Source organism: Salminus brasiliensis, chromosome 22, assembly GCF_030463535.1.
Source record: "Salminus brasiliensis chromosome 22, fSalBra1.hap2, whole genome shotgun sequence".
Classification (NCBI taxonomy): Eukaryota; Metazoa; Chordata; class Actinopteri; order Characiformes; family Bryconidae; genus Salminus; species Salminus brasiliensis.
The window spans coordinates 4,604,825-4,628,526 of NC_132899.1; the positions used below are offsets into that span (position 1 = coordinate 4,604,825).

Sequence of the window (23,702 nt, forward strand, 5' to 3'; positions counted from 1 at the left end):
GGCGATCAGCGGCCAGTTTCCTGCCCCTATAAACCACACGGACTGCGGAGGGCGCGTCACTTCTGTCCTCAGCAGCGGGCTGGAGGCGTGAGAGCGGCGGCATGGCCTCGTCTGCGAAGCGGCGTGCGGTCGGAGCCGGAGACGAGCCGGAGGACAGCGGGGAGAGCTCGGAGCAGGAGTCCGAGGAGAGCGGGGAGGAGGACAGCGAGCAGTCGGAGGAGGAGATCAACGAGGTGGGGAGGCTGGGGCCGAGGAGGCGCTGCGGCCCGTGTTGGCAGGGTGCGCTGAACTCCCCGGTCCACCTTAAATGTGCGGCGGTGACTGCAGGGCGCCTGGGAGCTCTCGCTGTAGTTAATGGGCCGCTTAAGGTGGACTGGATAATTCGAGCTGGCTACCATTGCGAACCGGTACTAGGGTGACCACGTGTCCTCTGTTTGGGCTCTGAAATGGATCAGTCCTAATTTAAACCCCTCATTTCGTCTCGTGGGACCAAATATTAACTAAATATTCAGGAAAGATCCTCTGATTTTGTTTGTAATCAATAATCCAATCTGTCTAGAGAAATATTGGACATTATGGCAGCTGACGTTGTTTATTATTTATTTTATTTATTCAGTTTAGTGATATTTTTATATTTGCATGGGATTGGGTCTATATATATATATATATATATATATATATATATATATATATATATATATATATACATATAATGTGTGTAAAATGTGGTAAAAGTAACACTTATTATTATTTTTAAATATTTTGTTTATTTCTAAACACTTTTTTATATATATATATATATATATATATATATATATATGGCAGCAACAATACTAAATAAAGGTTGTGAAGATAAAGCACTAATAACTAATTAATTAACATTAATAATTCATTATTTATATATATATGTGTTTGTGTGTGTGTGTATATATGTGTGTATGTATATAATATATATGCATGTTTATTTTGTAAATGTTTATCTTAGGTATGCGTTTGTAAACATTGTGTTTAATATATAGGCATGGAGGATAAATGTAGCTTTTTATTTTACCTGTAAAATCTTATGTGGCACTGAAATAAGATGATATAGCTGTATTAAGGGTATTTATTAACTTTGAAAAAGTAAATAAACAAAATATGCTCACCCTGACCTCTACTAATCGTAAACACAGTGCAATGTTGTCTTTGTGTGTGTGTGTGTGTGTGTGTGTGTGTGTGTGTGTGTGTGTGTGTGTGTGTGTGTGTGTGTGTGTGTGTATAAATATTATTATATATTATATTAATTATGATATATTAATTATTATTTTAATTATTATACAACTATTTTAATTGTGTTTTTTTTTCTTTTCAGGAGGTCGTTGTGGATTTTGAGGCTCACACGATATCTGACAATGACTTTGGTGGCATTAAGAAGTTGATGCAACAGGTACACAACCAAAGCCATACGACCAGCCTGGCACATAATTCACTGCTGTTCAAGGAAAACCATGTATCTCCCCGTTTTTAGTTTTCTACATGGTTTGAACCCTGTAGCTGCTTCTGTACACTGTGTACATAATTCTGAGTAATTGGACCAATAGAAATGCTCTATCAGTTTTCATGTCATAGTCTTATTATTATTTTTTGTCTTTTACTAATTATGTAAAGCTGCTTCATGACAACATCAGTTGTAAAAAGCTATACAAATAAATTTGACTTGACTCTAAATTTCTTGGAATAAACTCACTACATTGACTTCCATTCAAAGCACCGTGTTCTGTAAAATCATCATTTTGGAGATACATGTTTTTTTTTTACTTAAGTGGATCAGGGAACACAGTGGACGTTATGGTAGTTATAAACCTATGTGTCTGTTTCTGCAACAGCTTTTCCTGAAGGCACATGTCAACACCTCCGCGCTGACTGACCTCATCATCCAGCAGAATCACATAGGCAGTGTGATCAGGGTAAGAGAAGGCTTTGGGTATCGGGCCTACATCTTTATGCACGAAATATTCTGATTATCTGAATATTTAAAAGCTGTGGTATTGTGCCGAATTTTGTTAAAATGTGAATTTGGAAAGAAATTAAGTAGTTGGCAAGAAGCAGCAGGGGGGGAGGGACACGCCCCATATGCAAATAGATGGTTCAGATAGCCAACTTATCCCACAAGTGTCCACAAACTTTTGGACGTATATTGCTGTTATGTTATTGTATTGTAGAAATACTATATGATGATCTTGTATGAATAATTCTCAGGTGTAATCTAGAAAATGTCAACTTTCCCAAGAGTTAAATACTTCTGGAAGGCAGTGTAGCTACGCCCAGCAGGCGGAGGAGGCGGGCGCAGTAATGAGCCAGTTTCCTCTGTTGCTTCATGTGGGGCAATCAAGTGGGTTTATCTGGGGCGTCATGCTGTGTTTCTGTTTTCAGCAATCGGAGGTGCCGGATGACAGCGATGATGAGGATCCAGATGAGGTGTTTGGATTCATCAGCATCGTCAATCTGACGGAGAGGAAGGTAGAACACACACACACCACCACACACCACCCCACACACACCACCCCACACCACCCCACACACACCACCCCACACACACCATGAAGGCAGTAGAATATGAAGGGGCGAGGGGGCTCAGCACAACCCCCCTTTTATTAGGAAAAAGTATACAAGCAAAATCTAGGTGTAGGTGGCTGCCTTATCACATAACAAGTGGGTTCTATGGTGTTGTTTTACAGTTGCTATGGTATCCCAGGTGGTTGCTATAACGTTGCTAAGTGGTTCTTAGTGTTGCTACAATATAATGCCTATGATATCAAAGGTAGTTGTTAAGTTGTTGCTACAGTATAATGGTTATATCAAAGCTGGTTGCTAGGGTGTTGTTTGACAGTTCCTATGGTATCCCAGGTGGTTGCTATAACGTTGCTAAGTGGTTCTTAGTGTTGCTACAATATAATGCCTATGATATCAAAGGTAGTTGTTAAGTTGTTGCTACAGTATAATGGTTATATCAAAGCTGGTTGCTAGGGTGTTGTTTGACAGTTCCTATGGTATCCCAGGTGGTTGCTATAAGGTTGCTACATGGTTGTCAGGGTGTTGCTATGATATAACGGCTAGGGCATTCTAGGCGGTTGCTAAGGTATTGCTTGACAGTCGCTGTGGTGTCCCAGGTGGTTGCTATGAGGTTACTAAGTGGTTCTCAGAGTGTTGCTACAATATAATGCCAATGATATTAAAGGTAGTTGCTAAGTTGTTGCTACGATATAATGGTTATATCAAAGGTGGTTGCTATGGTGGTGTTTGACAGTTGCTATGGTATCCCAGGTGGTTGCTAAGTTGTTGCTACGATAGTATGGCTATAGTATCATGGGTGATGGCTAGGGTTTCGCTGTGGTAACTCGGGTGGTTGCAGTAAGGTTGCTAAGTGGTTGTCGGGACATTGCTATGATGTCACAGGCGATGGCTAGGGTGTCGCTTGACAGTTGCTATTGTATCCCATGTAGTTGCCAGGGCGTTGCTGTGATGTCAAAAGTGGTTGCTAGGGTGTTGCTTAGCGGTTGCTATGGTTGGCCAGGTGGCTGCTAAAAAGTTGCTAAGTGGGTGTCATAGCATATACGATGGCTGATATCACAGGTGATGGCTAGGGTGTCGCTTAACAGTTGAGATGGTATCCCAGGTGGTTGCTAAGTGGTTGTCAGGGCGTTGCTAAGGTCCTGCTATGGTATTCAGGAAAGATGTCATGCGAGTGTGTGCAGGGTTTCTGTGATTGTGTTCGGTATACAGGCTCCGTGACTGCGCTCATAGTGTGTGTGTGTGTGTGTGTGTGTGTGTGTGTGTGTGTGTGTGTGTGTGTGTGTGTGTGTGTGTGTCCTGGGCAGGGCCTGGAGTGTGTGGAGCAGGTCAAGGAGCTGGTCCTGGGACAGTGTGAAAAGCAGTGCTCGGCGTCCGTGCTGGAGCAGTTTGAGAAAGTGCTGCATGACTCGTCTCAGGCTGTCGGACTGCTGCTCAGCGAGCGCTTCATCAACGTCCCGCCGCAGATCGCCCTGCCGCTCTACAAGCAGCTCCTGTGAGTATGCGGAGAGATTGAGCATTTCTAAGAGTATCTCAGAGATCAGGACACCCAGGGTTGCTTACACCGATCAGCCATAACATTAGTACCTAATAATAAGGTCTAATATTAAATAGGCCCCCCTTGTGCCACCACAATAGCTCTGAGCCATCGAGACAGGGACCCAACAAGACCTCTGAAGGCGTCCTGTGCTTTAAGGTTGACCTCCATATGTCACATCAATGAGCTCGCCCATGTTTCCAACCTCAGCTTCAAAAACTGACTGTTCACTCGCTGCCTAATAGATCCACCCCTTGACAGATGAAGCCACTGTAGATGGAGACGATCGGTGTTTTTCACTTCAGCTGACAGTGGTGTTAATGTTATGGCTGATTGGTGAGCACTCGAGTGTACATACTGGGTTAATTGGCTGGTTGGGTTCAGTAATTTACCAGTGCATTATTAATTTATTTTGGGTAATATAAATATTAAGATTATAAAATATTAGGCTCATATATACATACAATATATATTTTATAAAATAATTTGTATAAAATAAAATGCATAAATGTCAGTTAAAAACAAACAAAAAAAAATTACTGGTAATAATGAGACAATTTTTATGTCCCGGGCCGTCAAAGTGACTAGTGGTATCAGCCAGTCCAGCGCAATCTTGGATAAACTGTACCTTTTCGCACCACAAGGGGGCACCAATTGATAATTGCAAGACAGAGTTCATTATCCATATCAGTCTGGAGGGCTTTTCAATATTAATTTCTTATTCTAATTTAAAAACAGGCTTAAATTGTAATGATTTCTTATATGAAATTACTCAAATCTGGCTTATTTTATAAGTGAGAATTAGCTGTGGGCCACCATTACTATACTATTACTAATTAATTAGAAATGAGATTAAATTCTGGTCAAATATGTTCCTCCTACGTCCTGCTGGAGAAGTAAAGAAGGACCCAGAGCTGCTGTTTGTTGTTGTGCTGGGACTGAGCGTGTCGGCTTGCAGCCCTAATTCCGTCACGTGGCTGGACTTGCGTAACGATGCTGAGGATTTGGGTCACCCCACACACACCAGACAGATCTGCACCGAGCCCTGACAAATAACAGCAGCAGCACTCAAACATTTCCATAATAAGAACACACGGTCACTGATGTGAAGCTCAGAAAGCTGGTTGCATACCCAGTGCTGGGTTCAAACTAATGGACGAAACACAGAAATGCATGCTGGGTAGATTTAACCTGGCGCGTTGGGTTCAGTCATTTAACCACTGCACTAGGAGCCTTTTTTCTAAATGTTTATGTATATTTTAATAATTTTTAATTGGCATAACTTGTTTTTATTATTACATTTTAATCAGATGTATTAATTATTAATTTAATAAATAATATTGAATAAATATTTCACTAAATTAAAGTTGGCATCTTATTTGCACTTAATTGCACGACCATTTAAGCTGGAACGGGACAATTTCAAACACAAGCTGGCAAATAAGAGGCCTTATTTTTCCCTTTTAAAAACTTTGGAACCTAGAATGTGTGTTTTAGTGGTAAATGGGGGCAGCGTTTTTTAACGTAGCTATCTAGGTAACTACCATCTAAACGATTGCTATTATGCTTTTAAACAAAATGTGAAGTTGGCATCATTTCCTACATCAAACATCATTAATTTTCCAGAATTTAAGATGCACTCACCTTTTTAAATGATCAAAGAGCAATAGCGCCCCCTTGTGGAAAATCGCTAGGCTGCTAAATAGGAGCAAGAGAGGCCGGCATTAAAGCATAAGGTCGCTGAGGTCGTTGTAACTGTTGGCAGCTCCACCAGAGTACCATAGTGCCGTGGGTGCAGGAGGATCAGCTGCTGTTTTTAGGAGAACACTGCTAATCCAGTTTGATGGTTCTCCTCTTGTTCTTGCTGCCCGTTTAACAGAGAGGAGATGGCTGAAGCTCAGAGGACCAATAAACCCAGTGGGAAATGTCAATACTGTCTGCTAATCAGCAAAACGTGCCAGGAAGCCAAGAAGAGTGCCCCTTCCAGAGGTCCTCCCAAAGAGGAGCTCCTGTTCGTCAACGCGGAGGAGGAGTTCTTTTACGAGGTAGGGAAGTATGCAAGCCTCTCGAACAGCTACGTAAATCTGTACGGTTTGGGACTAACGGTGGCCTTTTGTTTTTATTTGTCCGATCGCAGCAAGCCGTGGCCAGGTTTAACTACTCCGTCCAGGAGGAGGCCGACTCGTGTATCGCCGGACGGTGGTCGTTTGACGACGTACCCATGAAACCCTTCCGTACGGTCTCTCTGATACCCATGGACAGAATGCCGGTGATTATAGACAAGCTGAAGGAGTATCTCACTGTCTGAACTCACTATCCCACAACATGCCTACGTGTTGTCCAGCAGCAGCAGCTGCAGCCCAACATCTGTCCCAACTTCTCTTTGTCTTGGTCTTGACTCATTAGGGACCTTTGTGGACACTGCCAGTGGTCAGGGCGTATTACTGTGGTGGGATTCATACTGAAATAGCAATCAACAGCCAATAAGGACCTCAAGGATTACTGAAAGCTCCAATTAATCAAGTTTTACTTGCCTTTTTATTTTATTACATTTTTTTTTTATTTAGTTATTAATATTTTTGCTTTTCAGAAGTGGATAAAAACAATGTAAATGGTTATAATTTTGATTTAAACTCCAAATCCAATTTCCTGTTTGAAGAAATGGGTTGATGCCAGTAATTCCAAGTCAATTCAAGTCTTTTTGTTTGGTTGGGCCAATAAGTGAAGTTACCCGTTTGGCTGAATAACGTCCATGTTGTACATAATCATCTAAAAAAAAAAAAAAACAACAAATACCACAAATAAACTACATTTCCCAAAGAATGCTTTTACTCATTGCTATCTTCCTGAGCAGCAGCAGTACAAAACTTTTCACAGTCCGTATTTACAACAGCGTGCTTCAGGTTTGAGGCTGATAATCAGCAGCAGTATGGACTAAACGGCCCAAAACAGTGCTGATGCTGAGGATCAGCTCCCCTTTCTGTGTGCTCGTATTTATGTGAGAAGCGTGCAGACAATCCCTGGAAATGTGGGGAAAGTTACTGTGATCAGCGTGTGCAGCAGAGTCAAGTGGAGCTGGCTGAGCTACTGGGAGCAGTCCGGTTGGCTTGGGCCAGTAACCCAGGCCATGGGCGAGGTTGGAGCCCAGTCTACAGATCACTGTATCACACATCTGTCGTACGACTGGGACTCCTCCGATTCTTTAGGTGCTTCGGTGACGACAAGCTGGTTCTTCTGCCTCCTCGTCGAACTCCCAGACCCTTCGCTGTCCAGAATGTGCTGCAGTAGCTCCTTCCCCTCACTAGAGGGCAGGTTGTAGAAAAAGTACTGTGGTGCTATTTGAAGGAACCTGCAACAGAAAATATGCAGAAATTGAACTGTTGTGAACTGTGGTGGTTGTATCGATCGTCGCCTCCTTGACTCCTTGAATCTCCAAAATGTCATATTGGAGCATTTCTATTGGTCCATTCATCATGAAAGTCAAGATATGGCAACCGGTACGTGCACCACTGATTTCCGTAGTTGCGTATGAACGTTAGTGCAGTAGGACACAAAATCTAGTTGCTCAGGCTTAATCCTTTTATTATTACACCGAGCATAATCTCTAAAGCTCCTTAAGGTGACACAGGCATGGCTCTGAGTCAACATGGATGAACAGCAGGTTGAGAGGGGGTACAGCTCTATTAACAAAGCCAGGAAGAATACCTGATAATAAGGTCATCCAGGTTTTCCCACTATAGTTTCTAGCAGAGCCCTCAAACACACATGGAAAAACAGGCTCCTGGAGGGCCACAGCACGGCCCAGTGAGCCAAAAATCACATTTAAAGGGACCCTGGAATGTGTTTATCTTGATATAGTAGAATAGCAAGAGTTCAGTACATGTACGACCCCAAAATGTACATAAACCCCGCCCACTGACGGGGACTTTGGGGAAAATATGGTGTTGCTGATCCTGGAGAGCAGCTCATCATCTCCAGACTCTTCAAGCTATGGGAATACAGGGTCGCTACAGGACCCAGGCCTCGTGACCACGGCTTTTCCTGAGCCAGTGTCCGCTGTAGAAGAGGAGCTCAAACTCTGCATGGGACACAATGCAAAGTCTAGACAAAGCAAATAGGGATCTGCGCTAGGCTAAAAGCTAACGCTTTCCTCCACTGTCCTTAACTCTCCGACTACCTCAGGAGCTAAACACACATGGGAAGGGAAAGCGCCGGCTTATTATTATTGTTTGTTTTAATGGTAAGACTGGGAAAGCGAATGGGGGCAAGGCTAAAAGCTAACCGGCTATAATCTCATTAGAAATAACAGGGTGGTAAGTAGACTTGTTGAACCAGTAACACACTTTCTATATTATATAATATTATATCATATATGTAGCTTTTTTTTTTTTTTATATATAGCTACAAGCAAGTGTACTATATGTCTAACTATATGTCCAAATGTTTGTGGACACCCCTTCAAATGAATGCATTCAGATACATATATAGAATAGGACTCTCTGAACCAGATAAACATCATGAACCTATTGGCACCATGCTGCCTAATGCCAGGCGTGGACTAGAGGGGTATAAAGCCCCCCAACAGCATTGAGCTGTGGAGCAGTGGAAGAACTGTGAATGATGGATGAGGTGGGGTGGTGATCATCATCATTATGTTTTTTTTATATATATATATATATATATATATATATATATACACACATACACACACACACATACATATACACCCACACACACAAAGAAGACCTTAAATACTCAGTAAATGCAGTGTGTTGCCTCTGCCTTAAAGGTGCCACACACTGCATTTACTGAGTATTTAAGGTCTTCTTTGTGTGTGTGTGTGTGTGTATATATATATATATATATATATATATATATATATATATATATATATATATATATATATATATAAAACATAATGGTGATGATCACCACCCCACCTCATCCATCATTCCAGAGAGCACAGTTCTTCCACTGCAGTGCCGTAGGCCCTCCAGGACCAGCGTGATGTTTAAGAATAGAGGACAGAGTTCAGACTTACAGCTCAGGCAGGATTTGTGTGACTGTGCGAATGCAGTTGTTATCAGAGAGTGTGTACTCGTGGAACAGCACCCACTCAGGCAGACCAAGTTTGTGTGCCTTCGCTCCATAAGCAGACAGGGGGTGAACCTGGGCCATGTGCTTATTGCTCAGCATGAAGTAGTTCCCCGAGCCATCCACATCTCGAGCAACCTGACCAACACAAACAGTGTACAGAAGACAGTAGTCATGATAAGGATCTTAATAATCATTAAGTTTGGCAATAATCATGGCAGTTTGTCTAGCAACACCATCTAGGGTTGGTTCGATTCCCAGGTTAGGCAGACACACCAATCTACACCAATGAGAGTCCTTGGGCAAGACCCCTGACTCACTCACTGATGTTCTCTAAACAGCAGGATTTCAACTTTACAAATCTATCATATAAAATAATCAGATTCTCTATCAAATCTAGCCCGAATTAACACACTCACTATAAGGACAAAAGTATTGGGACACCTGCTCATTGATTGTTTATCCTGCCTTTGTTGGAGAAACTGTCTCTACTGTCCAGGGAGGAAGGCTTTCTACTAGATATCGGAGGACCACAGCTGTGAGGATTCAGCGACAAGAGCATTAGTAACGTCAGGATGTTGGATGATGATCAACACCCCATCTCATCCATCATTCCAGAGAACACAGCTCTTCCACTGCTCCACAGCTCAATGCTGTTGGGGGGGCTTTATACCCCTCTAGCCCACACCTGGCATTAGGCAGCATGGTGCCAATAGGTTCATGATGTTTATCTCCTTCAGTGAGTTCTATTATTTACAGTTTGAAGGGGTGTCCACAAACATTTGGACATATAGTGTGCTTTATTTAAAAATCAACAACTACAAAATGCACCCTTAATAATAGCTTTATCAATGCTGCATCTTATACACATGATCCAGTAAAACAGTCATAATTGGAGTGTACCTGCTAAAAAAAAAAAAAAGGGCCCAGGTTTCGAACCCACAACCCTGTCATCAATAGCCCGGAGCTCTAACCGCTGAGCCACCACTGCCCAATCACTAGCAATGGCCCCAAGACTAGGACAGAACACTAGCATATGAATCCAGCCACTGCCTCTTCACGAACTGCCGCTGATGCAGCATCGCTAGGTAGGAAAGCGCTGCTCCCGAGCTCCGATAAAGCAGCTAATAGACGCCTGTGCCGACTATCATCAAGCTAGGAGTGATGTGGGAGAGCAAGGCCCATTGTGCTCTCTCTGACTCCGGCTGCTGATGGCAAGCAGCATGATCCGAGAATAGAACCCACTGGAAGCATTTTAATTATTCATTTGCTGCTTTGTGGATGTTGGCTAGGGATAGTCACCTATAATACTTCATGGAAGTTTGATTAAGTATGATTAATAAGCATTAAGCATTATTATAACACTAAAAAATGTAAAGAAATGACACGATGCACAAATACGAGTCCTTGGGCAAGACCCCCGACATCTGGATTTCAACTTTACAAATCTATCATATAAAATAATCCGATTCTTTATCACATCTAGCCCGAATTACCACGCTCACTATAAGGACAAAAGTATTTGGACACCTGCTCAGCATTAAGCATTATTATAACACAATAAAAGTAAAGAAATGACACTTTTTGATGATGCACAAATATAAAGCAGCACAAAGAGCTAAAAACATGATTTTACATCCCGCTTTGGGACGAAAACCTATAAAAATGGCAAATTAGTTTCAATAAAAAGTATTTGCATCATGAGCATCTAAGAAAGCCGTGTCTGTAATCGTGTGGGATGCGGGATAGATTTCCACACCTGCATGAAGTAGCCAGCCAGCAGCGCTCTCTTGATATTCAGGGTGTTGGTCTTGGTGCCGAAGGCGGGCTCAGAGAGAGGGAGCTCGAGCCTCTTCAGGATGTCCGCCAACTCAACCCGTATGGCATCGGCGGTCTGAAGAGCCGCACAGCAGAGGAAGTAGTCCTGACACCACTTTTCCTGCGTGAAATCTGACACATAACAAACCAACAGAGTCAGATAACTCCGAATTACAGCGGTGAGGTTCAACATCAGTGGCTTCCCCAAATGCTTCAGCCTCTGAAAGTGTGAGGAGCATTCTGGTGGTCCTCCAGCACCAACCGAACAAGACAGCAGCCATTACATGGACTTACAGTAATGTCCAGACAGGCTCTGGCCCAGTCCTGCAGATACCCGTCTGCCATTTCTATACTCTTAAAAATACAGGCGTTTCCCAGTGCTCTTTAAAAGCCCTTTCCGACCAACGGGGAATGGAATCTGGTCCAGACTGCACACCTAATTTTTGATAATAATAATAATAATAATAATAATATTCCATCTGGAACCAAAGAACTGTGGGTTTTTCCGCACGAACCGTGACGGCAACCATGTGTGGAGGCCAGAGAAGCAACAGTGACGACCTCCTCAAAGATCATGCAGTGGTTTACCTCAATTGTGCAACGCCCTCCACTGATGATGGTGTAGATGGTGCAAATTCGGGCAGGTTCTAGGAATTCTGAACAGAACTGGCTCAAGATCCAGAGCTGATCTGGTTGAACAGAGCTATGAGCGATGCCATAGAAGAACAACTTTTGGTTCCATCAAGAAGCATGTCAGTAATAGAGGCGTGTGAGTGTGAAGAACCTTTACATTGGTAAGGAAGCTTATCATCAAGTGCAGGGGCGGTTCTGGGGGGCGGTTCTGGGGAGGGGGCCACTAAATTAGACATAAATCTCCTCAACTTCTGCGAACACACGACGACAAAGAAGCACAATAATGTAAAACAGTCTGTCAGTCATTTTCCAGCCAGACCCTTTTATGCGGGGGGCCGAGTTTCCCTCGTGGGGCAGACAGCGTCTCAGTGGATTTCTCTCTTTTCACCTGATAAAAGCGTCTAAAAAGAGAAACAAAGAATATAATAATGTTCATATAATCGTGCTTTGATGGTTATAATTAGGACAATGTTTCTGAGAATGTGTTGCATATTAAATAATTTATATTAGAAGCCATGTGTTTAACGTTCAGACAGCTAGACCGATACTTTATGGATCGTGAAGGATATTAAGGCAAAGCTAGTGCAGCAACCCCTTCGTAATGATGGCTTGACACTTGTTTTTTTGCTCTGTAGTTATTTATTTTTTTCTGTTTGTATAAAATGTGAGAAAATAACCTGTAAAAATTCTGCCAAAAAAAAAATTAAAAAATACCACCTCATCCATCATTCCAGTTCTTCCACTGCTCCCCCAATCAAAGCTGCTGGGGGGGCTTTACACCCCTCTAGCCCACACCTGGCATTAGGCAGCATGGTGCCAATAGGCTCATGGTGTTTAGCTGCTTCAGAGTCAGAGTCCTGTTTTATATATGTATCTAAATGCATTCATTTGAAGGGGTGTCCATAAACATTTGGACATATAGTGTGCTTTCTTGTAGCTATATAAAAACATACAAACCATAGAAGACAGCTAAATATATAATAACATTTTAAATAATAGAAAAGACTCTGAAAAGTGATCACATTAAATTAGAAATTGTGAAATTTGAACTGAAAACTGTAGAAATAAAATAACGATTGATATTGAATGTATACATGCGTTTCTTAATGCCTGCAAAGCACCAGAAGCTAGAAAGCAATCAGCCCCTCTAACATAACCACTGTCCCTAGACTGCCCCCCCACCCCTAGAACCGCCACTGATTAAAAGAAGGTCTGAGGAAACTTCTTTTGAAGGTTCTTCCCGCTCACACGTCTCCGTCACAAACATGCTTCCTCTGTGGCCTCGCTCAAAGCCCCCTTGGAAGCATCTTCATTTTTTAAGAGTAAACCGTAAAGCTCGCTGGTTTCTGCTGCTCTACTCACACGGCTCTCTCTGGCTGTGCTTGAAAGCGTTGTAGATGTTGATCAGAGTGAAGTGGTCTCCCTCTGGGTGATACAGCTTCATGTGGCACTGCATGGCCTCTGCTTCCATGCCAAACGGGGGCTCCACGAAGCAGCTCGGAGCTGACCGAGAGAACAGGAGTGATGTTTAATAAAGGCTTCAGGCCAAAAAGTCCTTCATATTAATCCAGTAAAAGTGTTCAGAGGAATACAGCAGAACTACACAGTTAACCCTTTAAACCATAAAGGCCTGTGTGTTTCATAGTAGTTACTACAGACAATGAATCCATACAGGATACTGAATAATTCATGGTAGATACTAAATATTTCATTGTAGTTGCTAGATAATTCATACTGGATATTAAATGATTCATAATAGAGAGTGAATAACCCATAGTAGATAATTCATGATGAAGGATTCATAGTAGATACCGAATGATTCATAGTAGATACTGATTCATTCATAGTAGATACCGAATGATTCATAGTAGATACTGATTCATTCATAGTAGATAATTCATAATTAACAGCAATTACTGGATAATTCATACTGGATATTGAATGATTCATAGTAGATCATTCATAATTAACAGCAATTACTGGATAATTCATACTGGATATTGAATAATTCATAGTATATCATTAATAATTTATTGTAGTTACAGGAATAATTAATAATGGATACTAAATGATTCATAGTAGATACCGAATGATTCATAGTAGATACCGAATCATTCATAGTAGATACCGAATGATTCATAGTAGATACCGAATGATTCATAGTAGATACTAAATATTTAATTGTAGTTGCTGGATAATTCATACCGAATATTAAATTTTTCATAGTAGATACTGAATTATTCATAGTAGATCGTGAATTATTCATAGTAGTCACTGAATAATTCATCCTAGATACTAAATAATTTATACTGAATAATCTGTAATATAAACAGACTCATTTGTAGTGGATACTAAATAATTCACAGTAGTTACTGGATAATACATGCTGAATATTGAATGATTCATAATAGATATTGAATGATTCATAGTAGTTACTGGATAAATCATGCTGGATAGTAAATAATAAATAGTGTATACTAAATAATTTGTAGTATATCATAAATAATCCATAGTAGCTACTGGATAATTCATACTGGATCCCGAATAATTGATAATAGAAACTAAATTCGTAGTGGATACTGAAAATGCATAGTAATTACTGGATAATTCATACTGGGTAATGCACAATTCATTGCAGATACTGAATATTTCATAACAATTACATACATAAATCATTCATACTGGATACGGAATAATCCATATTTATGAGATCATTCATACTGGATACGGAATAATCCATATTTATGAGATCATTCATACTGGATATTGAATAATTCATAATTATGAGATCATTCATACCGCATACTGAATAATTCATTATAGAAACTGAATACTTTGTAATGGATCCTAAATAATTTATAGCAGTTACTACTACTATAAATGGAGACTGGATAAATGTACAGATGCACATGTAAATGTACTGACTAATTCACTATAAAAACAGAATAATTTATATTTGTATTTAATTAATTTTACTTATTTTTATTTGATAACAACAACAGATCTTACATTTAAAGTCTAGGGTTCATGGGATTAACTCAACCACTCCACAATCACACTGGAACAGACCAGCTACACAACACTTTCAGGGTAGTGATCTTTGTACCTGCCAGCATTGCAGCAATGGTTAACACCTCACTGACACAATCAAACTCGCAGGAGGCCAGAAGAGCCTTGGCCATCTGTGGGTCCAAGGGGAACTCGGACATGATGATCCCAATCTCGGACAGGTTTCCATCATCATCCAATGCTGCGAGATAATCCAACTCCTCCAAAGCTTGCATCAAGCCTTCAGGATCTGAGCAGGGAAACAGAACCACAGGAAAATTCATAATTACCAGAAAAAAAGAGAGAGAAATATAAACTCCACTGAAACCAAATGACATTATTACATCAGATTACTTTATTAATCCATTCAAGGAACATTCCCTGGATAAATCATATGCAGTCCAATGAAAACCATGTATCTCCATTTATGTCCGCCTTTGATTTTCTCCATGGTTGGAACCCTGTGGACCAATAGAAATGTTCTAAAATTGCTTTTAGAAACTTAATACATTTATAAACTTTTTACATTTTTGAGATTTTTTATTGGACAGCAACAAATGTAGACCACGTTCTCTATCCTTCTAAGGGATTCTTGCTGAACTGTCTAATATATCAACCTGCTGTGCTTTTGGAAGACTGGGCCCAGTTCATTTAGGCAGTGCTTTACACATGTTGCTGCTTTCTCCATTTTAATCTTATCTGAGGTCTGTTGGAACAGAGAAAGCTCTTAAATGTGAAGCGGACACACTTAATGAGAAATCTAATTTAAGCAATTTCCCAAATTACCCCTAGATGTACTCAATCAACTAAGGCATGTTTGATGTGCAAACTTAATTTGTGTCTTAGGCTAACAGCACTCACCCAACCCATTTTCTTAAAGGGCTTTTTTAATTAAAGTCAATTCCCTTCCTTTTCACAGTGCTGAACTCATATGTTATATATTATAATACACACACACATACATACATATTATATATACATACAGTGCCCTCCATAATTATTGGCACCCCTGCCCTGGTTAAGATGTGTTCTTTAGCTTCTAATAAATTGAGTTTATTTCTAAATAATATAGGACCACGATGGAAAAAAAGAGTAAAATCCAACCTTTAACTCAAGTGAATTTATTCAGTAGGAAAAAAATCCCACATTAAGAAATAATTGTTTAACATCAAATCATGTGTGCCACAATTATTGGCACCCCTGATGTTTATACTTTGTACAACCCCCTTTTGCCAACAAAACAGCACCTAATCTTCTCTTATAATGTTTCACAAGATGGGAGAATACAGATAGAGGGATCTTTGACCATTCCTCTTTGCACAATCTCTCTAAATCATCCTGCGACCTGGGTCCTCTCCTCTGCACTCTCCTCTTCAGCTCACCCCACAGGTTTTCAGTGGGGTTGAGGTCTGGGGACTGAGATGGCCATGGGAGGAGCTTGATTCTGTGTGTGGTGAAGCATTTCTGTGTAGATTTGGCCATATGTTTTGGGTCATTATCTTGCTGAAAGACCCAGTGACGACCCATCTTCAGCTTTTGGGCAGAAGCCACCAGATTTAGTTTTAAAATGTCCTGGTATTTCAAAGCATTCCTGATGCCATGCACCCTAACAAGGTTCCCAGGGCCTCTGGAAGAGAAACAGGCCCACAGCATCACTGATCCTCCCCCATATTTCACAGTGGGCATGAGGTGCTTTTCTGCATACTCAGCTCTTGTGTTACGCCAGACCCACTTAGAGCATTTGTTGCCAAAAAGCTCTATCTTAGTTTCACCTGACCAAAGCACACGGTCCCAGTTGAAGTTCCAGTACTGCTTAGCAAACTCCAAACGTTTGTGTTTATGACTGTGATTGAGAAAAGGGTTTTCCGTGCATGCCTCCCAAACAGCTTGTTGGCATGCAGACAGCGCCTGATGGTTGTTTTGGAGACTTTGTGACCCCAAGAAGCTGCCATTTGTTGCAATTCTGTAACAGTGAGCTTTGGAGAGCTTTTTATTTCTCTTATCATCCTCCTCACTGTGCGTGGTGGCAGAATAAACCTGCGTCCTCGTCCAGGCTTGTTTACCACTGTTCCAGTTGTTTTAAACTTCTTAATAATTCCTCTGACAGTAGATATGGACAGGTGGAGGTGAGTGGCTATTTTCTTGTAGCCATTGCCTGACTTGTGGAGGTCAACACACATCTGCCTTACTTGAATGGTATGTTCCTTTGTCTTTCCCATGTTGAAGAGAAATGGCCTCTGTGTCACGTCATATTTATACCCCAGGGAAACAGGAAGTTGTGAATTACTAATTAAATGTTCCTACATACTCTGATCAACTTCGTAAACGACTGTAGAATTGACAGAAATACTTTAATTACATTTATTTCCTAAGAAATGTTAGGGGTGCCAATAATTGTGGAACAGGTGATTTTATGAAGAATAATTATTTCTTAGTCAGGGATTTTTTTTCCCCCTTAAAATTCACTTGAGTTAAAGGTTGGATTTTACTCTTTTTTCCATCGTGGTCCTTTATTATTTAGAAAAAAACTCAATTTATTAGAAGCTAAAGAACACATCTTAACCAGGGGTGCCAATAATTATGGAGGGCACTGTATATGGAAAAGATTTGAGTGACTATTGACTTCTTAAAACGAGAGCAGCACAATTTGGACACCAGTAATGTCAGCTCTATTATATCTAGGCTAAACTGGAAACTGGAAACTGTATAGTAGTTTATTTTTGGTTGCCAAACCAGTACTTTGAGGGTCAGCATTGATACACCACTGGTTTAGGGTTTTACTAATGCCAGGTTCACACTATACAACCTGATGTCTTGTAATTGGGAATCTCTTCAGCAGTTGTGGGTTTGACTGATCACAGATACAAAAAAAAAAAAAACAAACCTTATAAATTACAAGATATATTATTTATTTATTTATTTATTTTTATAATAAATTTGTTGAATTTTTACCTTTTTTTTTTTACTCTGCCAATTAACCCACCCGGTTGGAACTCCGCCTTAGGTAAGGCAGGTAGGGTAAGGACTCAACACGTCTCCTCCAATACATGCAAAGCCAGCCGCCACCTCTTCTCGAAATGCCGACACACACTCTGAGGAAAGCGCCGGGCCCTCAGCTCCTCCGCACCAGCTAACAGGCGCCTGTGCCGGCCAACATCGCTTATGAGTGATAATTAATTAAAATAATAATTAATCTTGGGTGTGGTTGTTTTGGGCGTAGCGTGCAGTAAAAAACCAATCAGCGTTTCTCTCGCCATTCCTTTAAGAGCCAGGTGCGGTCAGACTGACCTTGCGGGCTGCTATTTCAGTGCTGTAAAGCGTGTGTGTGCGTGGGGTGGGGGGGTGTACGAGCGCCTGTGTTGACAATTCACTGCCGAGATATCAACGAACGTCTGACTGTTGACGAACGTCTGTCTAGGCTGTTTTCAGTCAGTGGAGCTCCTGCTGTGTTTTCCGCGAGATACACAGCAATACTCCAGAAACTGACCTGAACACCCCTCATGTCGAGACCACCACGGCCATCAGCGTAGCGATATTCACAAGCAGCGCTGCTGATTAAACGACGCAAGCAGGCGGAGTGAATATAGACCATTGGCGGGGTGGAAGATCGGGCCCCTGGCTTTTCATGCAGACAAGTGAAATCAGAATGTGATCAGATCTCCAAAAACGCTGTAATCAGGTCAGAGTCAGAGCCAGCGCTGAGTGAAAGACCTTTTAGCGACGGGGGCTAAACTTGTGCAGTGTGAACCTGGCATACGGGGTCATTCTTTAAGCACAGGGACGGTAACTGCAGTACACCTCCACTTGGGCACATTCCTGTTTAATGCTGTGTTTGAAGCCTCTTTTCCCGTTCTTTGTGTCCGCAGGTCGTACGAGGCTTGTGCCGCACCTCTAACGGACAGAGGTCTTTATGGCCAGTGTTGCGCTGAGCTCACAGGATCATTTGTGTTTCCCAGGCAGGCCGAGAGCTCACGCTCCACAACAATGACGCAGAGACTCGTGCTGTCAGTACAGTGAACATGCATCACTGAACACCAGCACCCACACGGACACTCAGCCATCTGTGCCAGCACACACACACACACACACACACACACACACACACACACACACACACACACACACACACACACACACACACACACCCACCCACCCACCCTGCATCCTGTACGGTTCTCAGAGCATACACACCCCTTCGTTTTGACATCCACTCCAGCTCTAGTTATCTGGGTATAGCTGAATAAAGAGAGTTCAGTACATGGAAGTGAGGAACTGTGAGAACAGAAGAACATCCAGCAGAACCAAAACAGAGCTGGAACCCCCACCCCCCAAACATTAACAAACTCCACCCTCTAGAGAAAGCCCTAGTCAGTCAAAGCTGGTGAAAAGATAAACCTCCGCCGCGACTTCTGGAGAATATGGTGTTGCTGATACTGGAGAGCAGCTCATCACCTCCAGACTCTACAGGCTACAGGCACCAGGCCTCATGACCACAGCTTTTCCTGTGCCAGTGTCTGCAGAAGTCCTCTTCCACAAAAACAAGCTGACCTACCTTATCTGAACCAAACTGGAGCCAAACTCACATCAGAATGGCTTATTTTTAATTTTAAATATTTTTCTGGTAAGACTCGAGAAAGAGAAACCCAGGGATACGAGAGGAGACAAGGCTAAAAGCTAACGCGCTGAGAGGACACAATAAGAGGACAGCAGCCCTACCCTTATCCCTCTCCCGACAGTGTTTAAACCATGCTATTATATGTGTCATAAACCAGCCAATCAGAGCAGATCATCCAGCTCCAGCTTGTCTGCAGGTCTTCAAATAGCTGAGGAGTTTCACAAAGCGATGGTTATAACTATCGGGGGCTTTAGGGCTGACCTGGCCTGCTGATGAAGTCACAGTGTCCAAGCCCGGCCACCTCCATCCTCTTCAAGAACAGCACAGTGGAGGTGATGTTTGCTTCCAGGATCCTTGCAGGAATCTCGGCAGGGAGCTCAGCCTCCTCGGGGTACAGGCAGAAGCACTTCCCTATCGACAAACAGACCATGATGATTACATTAGCGGTACATTCGCCATGGATACGGATACAGTTTACCCAGCAGCATGTGCCGTTTAGCATGGAGAACAAGCTCCAAGACTCTAGAAGCTAGGATATTTCAGTATATTTTGGTTATATCCAGAGTTATTCCACTTAACCTCGCAAACTGTAAAACAGATTACACTAAACGGACAAAAGTATTGGGACATCTGCTTTTTCATTGTTTCTTCCGAAATCAAGGGAATCAATTAAATCTTGAGATGACTACTCTGGGGTCTCTACTGTCCAGGGGAGTAGGCTTTCTACTAGATTTTGGAGGAGCATTGCTGTGAGGATTTGATTGCATTCAGTGACTAGCACTTACTCTGTCCCAATGCCCTCAATGCTGGGGGGCTTTATACCCCTCTAGCCCACGCCTGCCATTATTATGCAGCATAGTGCCAATCGCTTCATGTTTATTTCTCTTCTCTCCTCTATTTTATTGGCAGTACTTCTCTACAGGCACTAGACAAGCTGTGTGTGTGTGTGAGCATTTGCACATCTGTGTCAGCAGCAATGGGTGCAACTTAAAATAGCTGAATGCATTCATTAGAAGGGGTGTCCACAAACATTTGGACATAGAGAGTATAAGATGAAGGTTAAACAGACATGACTGATAGATTACAATGTAAAGTCGGTCATCCTGGACTGCTTTAAGGTTATCAGAGGCACTTTAAATAGAATTTCTCTAAAATATCCTCACCTGTTGAGCCAGACAGCTGTTTTCGGATCTCCGCCCTACATCTACTGATGGGTCTAATCGCCTCAGAATTGGCTCTCACACGTGGGTTATACACCTGCAGAAAACGTACAGAATTTTACCTAGCTAACGCTGGCTCTCCAGTCTGCAATGCAGTTATCTGTGCCACATCTTTAACTGGCAGCCAGTTAAATCTGTCTGCCGTGGCATCATTTTAAAGCCATCAAACAATATGTCACTCACATATCTCTTCTCCACTCCAGTGTCAATCACAAAATTGACAGTGTCCACTGACCAAAACATGTCTTCCGATTGGCTGCAGGATAGAAACACCCTTCTGCTTCTATTCTGGCCTTCGGCGATTGGTGGGCATATGCCGGCATGACCCGGGCACAGAGCCACAGGCACCAGCTCTCCTAGAGTACTGCTTAGTCTGGCAGCCTCCTTAGCCAGAAGACTGCAGGCACAGCTGACCTCCTAACACACAAACACACAGACACAGAAAATGTATTTATTTATTTCTTCTTCTAAGCAAATCAAAACTGAGATAAATAACTGATCAGCCCAGGTTTAGCCAAATTAGGAATCCATACAGTTTGGTAGTCACCTGAGTACAATAATGTAAAAGGATGTTGAATAATATAATGCTGCCATTAACATACGACAGTTCTGGATCATCTACAGGAGATCTGGGATAATGCACTGTGAAGCCATTTGACAGTCCTGGTGAACACCTACCACTGCTTTGCACAAAACTGTGAAACATGGTGGTGGTAGTGTGATGATGTGGGCCTGCTTTACTGCATCTGGACCTGGATGCCTTGCTGGCACTGAGGTGACTTCCTCAGAGAATTCCTCAAGAGAATGCCAGGTCATCTGAAGCGTAGTTAGGTCAACAGCCTCTTTAACCATTATGTTAGATATAATCCCAGTAGCACTGCTTTGGCACTCTCTCATTTGAGCCTTACATGGTCTACTTACCCAGCCTTTCTACGCAGACTGTAAAGCCCACAGCTTCAAAGCTTCAACAGACTTATGAAACACCTGCTTTCAGCTTCAGTTTAAACAAAGTAAACCCGTGAACCCAAACCCGCACCTGTTCCGAGGCGAGAAAGACAGCCAGGTCTCCCGGCTCTCTGGCCCTGTGGACCTCCAGCACAAGCCTCAGAGCAGCATAGAAGTTCTCTGCTCTGCCACCACTGCTGTAGACCACCTCAGAGGAGCTTGGGGCCTCCACACGCAGGTGGGGAACCCCCCCGTAGTGTGTCAGGAATGTATCTGAGGCCGGAGGGACGGAGAGCACCACGACGCGGAGCTCCGGGCGCTGGAGGAGAACCTCCCTAAGCAGACCCAGCAGGAGGTCTGTGCTCACGGTGCGTTCGTGGGCCTGGTCAATCACCACCACCCCGTAGTGCTCCAGTAATGGGTCCGACATCATTTCCCGGAGGAGGACGTCATCGGTGCAATACCTGCGGAAGGGTTCAGTGGGACAGGGTTTTTAAAAAAAAATTTTTTAATATTAAAGTGAATTTGGTGAAATTAGGTGAAATATGAAATATCTTGGAAACGTCTGATACAGGAGCCGAAACAGCCCGTCAGGTCGGTGCTGTGTAAAATTAGCTAGTATTACTTTCACTAGAGCTATACAACATGTGTCCACTCATCTGGTTTAGCTGTAAAAATGTTTTCTCAGCAATTTTAGAGAAATATGACCGTTTAGGCCGGGAGCAGAGCTGGGCAATATGAAGATATTTTATTGTATTGTGATACATTGTTACAGCAATATGCTTTTCTAAGCAGGTTTCATCACATACAGTGCAATTAGACGGGTTTAATTAGCTAAAGAGCAGATTTGGGAGAGTTTATGAAGCAGTATTTGAGCAGTATTTAAGAATCTGTTGTCTGTGATTACATGCATGATGATAAATATTCTGTATAATGTAAAATGTCTTTTTCACTGTCGCCCAGCCCTAGTTTAGTATAGGAAACCTTGTCTGAAATGATTCTGTGCTCAACTAACTCAAATAATTCTGCTGCATATAGGTTCGTTTTAGCCTTTAGTTTTGTTAGACTTACTACATTACATTTACCTTAGCTAGTTAGAATAGACTAATAATTCAAAGAAACCTCTAAGCTTAGACACAATACAACACAAGACAATAAGGCGACCATAGAACTATTCGTCCAAGTACTCTCGGAAGAGGTGGGTCTTCAGTCTGGGTTTGAAGACAGCGAGCGACTCGGCCGTTCGGACACCCAGGGGCAGCTCGTTCCACCACTTTGGTGCCAGGACAGAAAAAAGCCTGGACGCTTCTCTTCCTAAACCTTCCTAAACCTTCCTAAAACATTATCTGACAGATACACAGACAGAACCATAGAAGGTCATAATAACTCATAATTAAGGTTTCAGAAGTTTTAGGTGTTAATGTATGGTTATGATATCATGTACATGTGCTTAAAGCTGGTATTAAAGAAATGAATGCAACCAAACAAAGGATCCCACCAATTGGATAAACCAGTCAATTAATTAATGGAGAAAATAATCAGCAGATTAATCTATAATAATAATAATAATAATAATAATAAATCATCATCATCATTAGCTAGATACTAAATAGCTCAAAAAAGCACCACTTAATGTGCAGCTTTCTTTTAAATCTATTTTTACTTTAATAAATACATTTTCTTTCATTAAAATAGGATATAAACAATACTGTAATAAAATAGATTATCATTTTTTTAAACAGTAAACAATTTGGGTTTCTTTTTATTTGTTTATCTGGTATCTGATAATACTACTACTACTGCCACCACCTCCACCACCACCACCACCACTACCACTACTACTACTACTACTACTACTAATAATAATAATAACAATAACAACAACAATATATCATATGGTTAAAATCCCTACACATAATTATTACTTACTGTCTCAGACCTACAAATTTCTACGATCCAGTAGCTTAAGTATGACTAACCAAAGACTGATCATATATCTTTTATTATGACTTAATATAATTATGGCTACATTACAAAATCAGAATTACCTCATCATACCATATCAGAATTCTGACTCTATATCTCAATGTGGCTTGGAATTGGTAGGACTTAATGTCCGATGATGAGAAAATATTCATTATTAGGAATGATTGATCAGGAAACTATGTTCCCATAATTATGACCAACTAACTTAGTTCTATCATAATTATCATAATTAATATCACATCCATACATGTTTATC

General features: G+C 41.7%; 2 protein-coding genes across 3 annotated transcripts in view; one reads left to right on the forward strand and one right to left on the reverse strand.

Moving 5' to 3' along the window:
• Positions 1-6,910, forward strand: bccip (BRCA2 and CDKN1A interacting protein). Its single transcript, XM_072667254.1, has 7 exons — positions 1-233; positions 1,352-1,426; positions 1,866-1,946; positions 2,413-2,499; positions 3,858-4,045; positions 5,967-6,132; positions 6,225-6,910. Exons 1-7 carry the CDS (start codon positions 102-104, stop codon positions 6,393-6,395), a joined length of 900 nt encoding a protein of 299 aa, XP_072523355.1. The 5' UTR covers positions 1-101; the 3' UTR covers positions 6,396-6,910.
• The window catches only part of dhx32a (DEAH (Asp-Glu-Ala-His) box polypeptide 32a), a 23,154-nt gene continuing 6,350 nt past the window's right edge, over positions 6,899-23,702 (reverse strand). Inside the window, exons 3-11 of one of the 2 annotated variants that reach the window (XM_072667252.1) lie at positions 21,552-21,924; positions 20,699-20,932; positions 20,459-20,552; positions 19,557-19,706; positions 14,739-14,930; positions 12,995-13,135; positions 10,941-11,131; positions 9,129-9,319; positions 6,899-7,436 (exon numbers count right to left, since the gene is read on the reverse strand). In XM_072667252.1, the coding sequence (XP_072523353.1) occupies positions 7,244-7,436; positions 9,129-9,319; positions 10,941-11,131; positions 12,995-13,135; positions 14,739-14,930; positions 19,557-19,706; positions 20,459-20,552; positions 20,699-20,932; positions 21,552-21,924 (1,759 nt within the window). In that variant the 3' untranslated portion in view covers positions 6,899-7,243. The remainder of the gene's footprint in view (positions 7,437-9,128; positions 9,320-10,940; positions 11,132-12,994; positions 13,136-14,738; positions 14,931-19,556; positions 19,707-20,458; positions 20,553-20,698; positions 20,933-21,551; positions 21,925-23,702) is intronic. The other variant, XM_072667253.1, reaches the window with a different exon arrangement.